Raw genomic sequence first — 9,635 nt, 5'->3', positions numbered from 1 at the left:
TACGGACGCGGTCAGAGAGACGCAGGCCAAGAATACAGCGAAGACACTTGTGGTGGAAGACATTCAGGTTATTAGCTTCCTCAGCCTCTGAGGGGCCACGTTTCGCAACCATAAAGAAGCACAGAGAGGACCAAAGCGTTATATATCCGGAGCTTTGTTCGAAGGGAGATTTCATTTCGTAGCCAGAGGTACTTCCGAAGCTGGATGAGTGCTGCCCAGGCTGCGGAGATGCGGCTTTGTATTTCGCTTAGAGCTTCGCCCTTGGGATTTATTAGGGAGCCTAGATATTTGAAATTCTGGACGTCCTCGATTGGATGCCATTCAATGTGATTGGAGTTTCATCTAGCCAGAGGTGCGCATCGATTTTGTTTTCGATTGGCTGATCTTTAGTCCAGTAGCAAGGGATCTAACAGCAATGTCGTCTATCATGAGCTGTGCTTCTATTATCGACTCAGCCAAGATATCCACATCATCAGCGTAATCAAGGTCTGTTATTGATAGTGCTGGACTGATTGTCACACCTTTGTATTTTTCAAGAGTCTTCATGATCTGGTCAATGACAAAGCTAAATAAAATAGGTGATAAGGCACAACCCTGTCGCACTCCTTTGTCAATTGATATTTCTTTTGAGATTTCTCCGTCAGCTCTTATAATGCCCTCGTTCCCACGTAATATGCCTTAATTAAACGGACTATCTTTTCGGGCACTCCATCATCCTCATTGCATCCCAGATGGCAATTTTCTTTACCGAGTCAAAAGCCGTTACAAAGTCGATAATGACTTGTATTGTTTCCTGCTGGTGTATAAGGCGGTGTTCCAGGATCTGTCTCAGGCTAAAAATATGATCGCAACATCCCATACCAGGTCAGAATCCTGCTTGATTTGGCCTCGTCCGATCATTTCTAATATTTCTGAACCTATTTAATACTATTATTGTGAAAACTTTTGCAGAAATGGGTATCAGGGAAATTCCTCTATAATTTTTACAATCGGCTCGATCCCCTTTCTTAAATACAGGAATTATTATAGAGGTCCTCCACTCTTCAGGAATGTATTCGTTGACCCAGACATCCGTGAGTAAGTTGTGGAGCTCGTCGATAGCCGCTTCTGGAAGGGCCTTGAGAAGTTCAGCTGGTAATTCGTCAATGCCAGGGCTTTTATTATTTTTTAATAGTTTTACGGCATGAATAATTTCTTCTCTGCTTGGAGGGGCGATATTGCAATCCTTATACACGAAAGGTGACTCAGGACTGCTGTGGGACGGAATGGGTTGGCTGTGGTCATTTTTTGATGGGCGAAGAAGCTCCTGGAAGTGAGCACGCCATCGTTCGATGCGATCTTCTCTGCTCGTGAGAAGCTTGTTGTCCTTACTAAGTAGCGTTGGGGTAGATCTTTGCTTCTTTTTCCCGGTTGATTCTCCTAGGAGCTGGTAGAGTTTCCGTGAATCATTGCGTGCAGCAGCTTTTTCCATTTCACAGGCTACATTAGACCAATATGCTTGTTTGTCTGCCTTAGCAGATTTGTGACATTCTTGGCGGAGTTTCTTATAAGAAGCAGAGTGTTCATCAGTCATTTGTTTCTTCCTTAAAGAGAGTTCTATTGTCTTCTGAGAAATCCATCTTTTGGATTTTTTGTCCCTTACTCTGAGAATTTCTGTAGCTGCCTCTTTCACTTGATTTCGGAACTTGATCCAGCGCTTTTCTATATTTAGTGATGGGTTAAAATTATCTTGCTCGGTCATGGCACTTATCTCGGTCCCAGAAATTGCTTGATTGGTCTTAAATTCTCCGTCATTATCTTGCAACGCCGTGAAACGGTTTGTAAGTTCGAGCATAAAGGTCTCTTTGATTTCAGGGAGTTTGAGTTTCGTTGTGTCTAGGATGCGTCTAGGTGCAGATACTTTTTTGGAGCTGAGTCTGAATCTAACTTTTGATTTTAGTAATAAATGGTCGGATCCACTTTTTGATCCAGTGTCCGCCCCTCTGTATACTCTCGAGTCTTTAATCATTGACTTCCAGCGACGAGAAACGAGTAAATAGTCAATTTGGGCGCGGGTTCTACCATCTCAGGATCTCCAAGTGTAAGTGTGGCAAGGTTTGTGTTTAAACCATGTATTAGCCACACTGAGATTATTCAGCATAGCAAACATGAGAAGTCTAACTCCGTTAATGCACCGGTCGCCCAAACCGTGGTTGCCAATGGCCCATTCAGAATCGTTTAGTCTCGTGCCGATCCTGGCATTGAAGTCACCACCGATCACGAGGATGTCCTTACGAGGAATTTTATTCATAGTCAGTTGGAGGTCAGCATAGAATTTGTCTTTCAAGTGGTCAGGGGCGTCACGAATAGGGGCATATACAGATAGTACTGTCAGGTTATTACTCTGACCTTTTAAACGGGCCGTCACAATTCTGTCAGACACTGCTTCATAGTCAAGGAGTCCCGATGCAATCTTGGGTGTCATGATTATTCCCACTCCTGCGAGGCCGGATCCATCCATTGGGCCAGAATTGAATAGTATGGCCTTTTTACCCGAAGGGGCTATTAGGTCAAGTGTCATTTGTCCATTTAATCTTGTCTCTGAAACACAGAGTATGTCCAGGTTATATAAATAAAATTCTTCAGCTACGAAGGCTTGCGTTAGTGAACATTTGATGGAACAGAGGTTCCAGCAGCCGATATTCAGGCCATGTCTTCTTGATAGTATAGTAGCTAGCTCACTTTTCGACGAGGTCGTCAGCCTCGACGCATCGCTTAATGCCGGGAATGCCGTAGCCAAATTCTCTCTCATATTAGACATATTCAACATAATTCTGGATGTTTTTTGGGTATGATTAACAAAGGGGCCCCAGTCCTGCGGGTCACCTGGAGCACGTTGGCCACGTTTCACTCCAAAGGGGAAACCTGTAACAAAGGGTAAGCAAAAGGAAATAATGTGTACCAGAATTTTGGAAAAACAGAAAGTTGATAACCATCGTGTAAAGTTGTATTTCCTACTCAGTTAGGGCTTATAATCCACTCAACCTCTTACCCACCGGAACGATAGATTTGATAAAATCTTCCAAAATACTTCTTACAAAGTAATATGACAGCTCTCAAAATTTCTTGTGGGTACGTGACACTTCAACTCAGTTGCAAAATCTAAATCAACTTCCAAATGGTATTTCCTGCATTTTTGGATGGGTTCTAAAGTCTATTCAAGTTGTCTTTTTTCTTATGACCAACGATGTTTTCCGATATTTCCCAAGACTTCTTGTGCGCACATGATATTTTAAGTCAACTATAAACTATAATTTCACTTCAAAATTAATAATAAAAAGGTACAATATTTTATGTACCCTCTCAAAGAGTACATAAAATAGCGTACAAAATTCACAACTGGAGTCTTGTAATTAATATTTTTTTCCCCTGAAGAGCCGTAATATTTTCTAACAACTTCCCAAATCCCTTGCGCACAAGTGGTATTTTAACTCAGTTGAAAACTGAGACTACTCTGACTGGCCGTTTAAAATTTATCGAGGTTCCAAGTTCCAACAACTAGAAATTTAAAACCTTTTTTATAAGTAAGGAATTTTTCGAAAGGACATCAAACATGACAACCTTCAAACATTAGGTACAATTAGACATTAAGATCAAAGACATTAAGAATTAGACCATTAGACATCAAGATCATTAGGTACAATAAGACAAAATTAAACGTTAGGTACAAGTGCCAAACTTGAGTAGGGTGTATATGGCCCATTAAAATACCAAGAAAATAGGTATATAAAAGTAGACACCTCTATTATTCAATTAGAAATGTAAGTTTTATGAGAGAGTTTCCCTTCTTTTTCCAATAAGCTTAAAAGCGAATATAATTACTCTCAAAGGGCTAAACTAACATCGAACAACAATTATGAGATAAATTGCCTTCCCCTTTTCAACATATATATCCTACTCCAAGCACCACACTAATTATTTGGCATCGCATTTATCATTTGGAGGGATACTGACTTTCTTCAAAGATTCATTAATCCCTTTAAAAGTATAAGATAAAAACACTTTTGTATGACATTGTTTAATCCCAGCAATATTTTTCCATGAGGTAGCCTCTAGTATTCCCGTGCATTCAAAAAGTTGTAGGTTTAACGAAAATTTGCTAGTATATGATGCTTTTATCTTGGACAGAACTTTACTGATAAGTAAATGGGTGGGAAAAAACCTTACTGACAGTTAAATGAGCTAAAATTTGTGTAAGAATCTTAATAAGACAGTGAAAATTGCAAAAAAAACAAAAATTTTGCACAAACAATAATTAAAGTCTGAATACTTCAACTTTACATCCGGAAGTCTTACTTACGGAAAATTTTTTTAGCGAAAAACAAAAGTTAGCCAAACAAATTAGCGCAAATATAAAATAATAGTGAAAAGAAACAAAAACACACAAACACTATGCTGAAGCAAAAATAGAAAAAAAAGTTTTACTTTAATTGCAGAGGCAGGTACAGAATACTTTTTGTTTGCACCTGTATGCATTTGAGATATTCTAAGAAAGCCCCCCCCCCGCCTTAGTTTTTTAGAAAGATGGCTGTTATAGGGAGCTTGTTAGACATGAAAAGTGTCTTGTTAGACATGAGACAGTTTCCTTTTCCAAAATAGTTTTATTCTCAGCCCTCCCCCCAAAGATCAGACCAATATGAAGCAATGTGCACTTCATAATTGATATTAGTGTCCAAATTACAAGTTACAGTGGGTAAATTCTAATCAATTTATTTCAGAGGGCTGCAAAATGTGGGGAGAGTGGAATAACAGTTAACAAGTTAAAAATGACGAAGTTAAATAAGGAATGGGGGTTGATCTGGAGTCTCACTTTGGTAACTCACATGAAAAAACACACAAAACTAGTTTAAAAAATTAAGCTTCTTTATGTCGGCGACAAAATTAGAAACTAGAAATTCCAGTTTTAATTAAATGAGCCATATCTAGAGTTTATACAATCATCACTTCAATAAGAACCTTAAATGCCCCAGAACCATAGCTTACAAACCTTGCCCTCAGGCTCTGGCGGTTCGTATCAACCTCAAAAGCGTTGTTATGTCACCTTTGGACTATTTTGAATAAAAGAACTGTCGCAAAACTTCTATTGGATGCATATTGGGAGAACATGAAGTATGTGTGTTGGGGGAGGGGTAGCTTTAGTATAATCACTTTGACTCTTAAAAAGGACACTAGAACTTCTAATTACCAATCAAATGAGTCCCCTCCTGGGCATATGCGATCACCCTTTCTATAAGAGCCTTATATGTCCCCTGGGCATAACTTACATCCCTTGCCCTGATAGCTATAGAATGTGTGTTGTCTTCCTCTGAGACATAATTTATGGACCCTTCAACTATGGCAAACAAAATTGCTATCTCCAAATTTCGCTTGGAGGCGTTACCGGTAATAATGTCTGTGGAAAGGGGAGGGGGGCTGGGTGTTCTCCAATCACTTTGACTGTTAAAAAGAAAACTACTACTTCTAATTTCAAATTGAATGAGACCTATATGAATTTAATACAGCCGCCCGTTCCATAAAAGCCATACATGACATAGTTTACAAATCTATCCCCAGGGCGCTGGGGTGTCAGCCTTAGAGGGATTATTATTTATTCTTCGGGCTATTTTGAACAAAGTCGCTATCTGACCTTTCAACAAGGTGTGTTTGGTGAAAGGAGGGGCTGGCTAGGTGGGGGGAGGCTAAATACCCTCCATCACTTTCGACTCTTAAAAGGGAACTATAACTTACAATTTCTAGCCAAATGAACCTCTTCTAAAGTTAAACAGCCGCCCTTTCTATAAAAACCTTATATGCGCCCAGGGCATAATTTACAACCTTTGACCTGAAAGTTGTGGGGGTGGGGGAATCTTCCTCAAAGAAATAATTCCCGGACACTTCAACTACATTGAGGCGAATCGCCATCTCCAAATTTTGATTAGATATACATTTTTTAAATACATTTTTGTGTATATATGATCAGGACTTTTGAAATACACATGTATAAAAATGTACAAAAATGTGATTTTCAGGCTACCATTTCTTTGTTTTTGCTCTTTAGAGGTATAAAGTATTCTATAGATTTTTCTCAACTTATTAATTAAGCTGCACGGAAATTTTCTCTAATAACCCTGTGCCCCTGCGAAAATCTCAAGATTTATATGAGTTTGCATTTTATGATCATGATTTCATGATCAAGTCATCAAATATAACCCCTTTAACAAAAACCACTTTTAAAGGCAAGTTTGGACTTGAGTCTGAAATGTGTTTTTGAAAAGAACAAGGATCAAAATCAGTACTCTGTAGCTGTTCGGGTTGTAGCGGTAGCTAGCAACCTAGTAAGACGCAATCACGTCCCATATTAAAAAACAAAATAGCACATAGCTCCTAAGACTAGAGTCAGATCTAAATAAAGAAGTGCACTACTAGAACCGCCTTGCCTGTTACCCCTACATAGGAAACTAACAGTCTCTTGGCTGGAATAACAAGGAGAGTATATTGATTTGAAAATCAAGAAAAGTGGCTGCAAACCACGATATTCTGAATCGAGGTCATCTTTTTTCTTTTGTTTTCTTTTCCTCAGATAGCGGGGCATTGGACCATCGTAGACAGGTGTTTAATAGCTTGTTTTGAAGGAAATTGATGGGTTGAAAACCTTTTGTAGTTAAAACTAATTATTTTCAAATTATAAATAATTTTTTACGAAAGACTGCATTTTTCTATATCAATGTAGTAGCTATTGTTATTATCAAACAGTTCGTGGTAACGAACTGTAGTAAGGAGCGACCCGGCTCAATAGTAACCAAAACTCTAAAAAATGGAATTTCGATGCCAATAGTTACATCAAAAGAATTGCATTTTAATGCTGATTTTAAATAGATAAGTTTCATCAAGATTAGTCTTACCCGTCAAAAGTTACGAGCCTGAGAAAATTTACCTCATTTTAGAAAATAGGGGGAAATACCCCCTAAAAGTCATAGAATCTTAACAAAATCACACCATCAGATTCAGCGTATCAGAGAACCTTATTGTAGAAGTTTCAAGCCCTTATCGACACAAATGTGGAATTTCGCATTTATGCCAGAAGACAAATCACGGATGCGTGTTTTATTTTTATTATTTTTTTTTCCAGGGGTGATCGTATCGATTCAGTGGTCCTAGAATGTCACGAAAGGGCTCATTCTAGCAGAAATTAAAAGTTCTAGTGCTATTTTTAAGTGACCAAAAAAATTGGAGGGCACCTAGGCCCCCTCCCACGCTCAGTGTTTCCCAAAAGTCACCGGATAGAAATTCTGATATAGCCATTTTATTCACCATAGACAAAAAATCTAATAACTACGTCTTTGGGACGACTTACTCCCCCACAGTCCCCATGGGAGGGGCTGCAAGTTACAAACTTTGACCTGTGTTTACATATAGTAATGGTTACTGGGAAGTGTACAGACGTTTGCAGGGGGATTTTTTTGTTTTGGGGGAGAGTTGAGGGGGGGTTACGTGGGAGGATCTTTCCATGGAGGAACTTCTCATGGGAAAAGAGACTTTCAATGGAGGGGGCGCAGGATTTTCTAGTATTATTTAAAAAAACAATAAAAAATAAACATGAAAAGTTTTTTTTACTGAAAGTGAGGAGGAGCATTAATACTTAAAATGAACAAAAATTATTACGCATATGAGGGGTTTACCTCCTCGTAATACCTCGCTCTTTACGGTAAATTATTTTTAGTAATTCCAACTATTTATTCTACGGCCTTTGTGATTCAGGGGTCATTCTTAAGGAATTGGGACAAAATTTAAGCTTTAGTGTAAAGAGCGAAGTATCGACGAGGGGTGAGTCCCCTCATATACGCAACAAAACATACGAACAAAAAAGTTCACTGCATAAGTTAATTCGTAAGTTACGTATATTTTTTACTTATGAAAACGTTAGTAAAAAATTAAAAGTTATAGTTGCCTTTTTATGTAATCAAAAAATTGGAGAGCAACTAGGCCTCCTCTCTCGCTCCTTTTTTCTCAAAATCTTCCAATTATAACTATGAAAAACCCATTTAGCCCCAAAAAATTAATATGCAAATTTTGTTTCAATTATTTATGCGCGGAGAGCCAAGATAAAAAAATGCATTAATTTAAAAACGTCCAGAAATTAAAAAAAAACAAGTTTTTTTAAATGAAAGTAAGGGGCGACATTAAAACTTAAAACGAACAGACATTACTCCGTATATGAAAGGGGCTGTTCGTCCTCAACGCCTCGCTCTTTACGCTAAAGTTTTTTGAATTTTTAAGAAGTCGAGTTAAGAGAAAGAGTCAAACTTTAGCGTAAAGTGCGAGGCGTTGAGGACGAATAGCCCCTTTCATATACGGAGTAATTTCTGTTCGTTTTAAGTTTTAATGTTGCTCTTACTTTCATTAAAAAAATTTTTTTTTTGTTTAATAACATCATGAAATTGTCACCTCTGTATGCATTTGTAACTAATTTTATTAAAGAGCTTTTGACCTTGTAGTATTTTTGTTTTTCACCGACCGCTCATGTGGGATATGCGTTCAAAGAAAGTTTGAAGGGGAATTATTCTATTGAAACTTAAAAATTCTTGTGCTATTTTAGGGTTAGAAATTATTGGAGGGTAAGGAACCTCCCTCCCATATGTTCTTTTGCTACCGGGATCCCTGCAACCCCCTGTTATATTGGATGAGGATTTTAGGGTTGCCATTTTGAAAAGGTCGAGCAAACAAGACTCAGGGAACATCATTCCACACCCATTGGCGCGAGGTCCAAAAATTATGCAAATTACTAAATGTTTCAGATGGGTCTTATAGTTAAAAAAGGGTCTTGTTTGGTGCTAGGTGTCTGACTGGCTGGACACTTTCTATACTCTTGTCTCCTGACCTAGATGATCGAAAATTTTGTTTGAGGAATTGGTTTGGGGGCTCGAGATGGGCCAAAAGACTTTTATCCCAATGCGTTTTGATGTTACAAGTAGAAGTCATCGGGCGAAGAGAAATATAATGAAAAAAAATACTTGGGGCTCGAGCTCCCATTTAATGGGCATGAAAAAGTGCTATTTTCTTCTAATCGCCCCGAAACTTATATCTTCGTTTGCATGGGCCAAGGGAGCTCCAATGCAGAAGGAAAAATAGGAAGTCAATGGTTTTTCCTCAAACAGACCCAAACAATGGACAAAAATATTTTCCTGATTGACTTGATGCTTGACCTAATATAAATAGTAAAATTAGTTCAGGAGTTTAGAGCCCCCCAAAAATGTGGGTCATAATTGATATGTTTTTTTTTTCGAGTGGCTTGAAACTTATATACGGATGCTTAAGTCTTTAGGACAAGTGGTTCACGTAGACAACAGAAAACTGAGCAGAAAATTTTTCTCCCAAAATTCAGGCCCATAAGGTGGCCAAAATATTCTTGTAGTTGGGGAATGGATCCTCTAAATTTGAGGCTGGAAGTGGCTCTAAAACACTTTTTTCTGACTGTCTCCAAATTTCCAAGGACCGGTGTCAGGGCTAAGTAGACTAAACATTTTGCTGAGAGGGAGAAAAGTGTTAAAGTGTCCTGGAAAGGACTGAAAATCTTGTTGTTTCCAAGTTTTTAGAAACTCAGAGCCCTAAGGTCCTTC

The 9,635-nt window shown here is 38.4% G+C and overlaps 1 protein-coding gene across 1 annotated transcript in view; it reads right to left on the bottom strand.

Annotated features, from left to right (window-relative positions):
• Positions 1-2,065: 2,065 nt before the first annotated feature.
• LOC136042958 (craniofacial development protein 2-like) overlaps positions 2,066-9,635 on the bottom strand; it is a gene marked incomplete at its 5' end in the record, with an annotated part of 28,122 nt that continues 20,552 nt past the window's right edge. The window contains one exon of the mRNA XM_065727860.1: positions 2,066-2,904. Coding sequence (XP_065583932.1) covers positions 2,066-2,904 — 839 coding nt within the window. The remainder of the gene's footprint in view (positions 2,905-9,635) is intronic.

The sequence above is a fragment of the Artemia franciscana genome, unplaced genomic scaffold (assembly GCF_032884065.1).
Source record: "Artemia franciscana unplaced genomic scaffold, ASM3288406v1 Scaffold_2535, whole genome shotgun sequence".
Lineage (NCBI taxonomy): Eukaryota > Metazoa > Arthropoda > Branchiopoda > Anostraca > Artemiidae > Artemia > Artemia franciscana.
The sequence above is the reverse complement of the archived record's forward strand: the minus strand, read 5'-3'. Positions and strand labels throughout refer to the sequence as shown.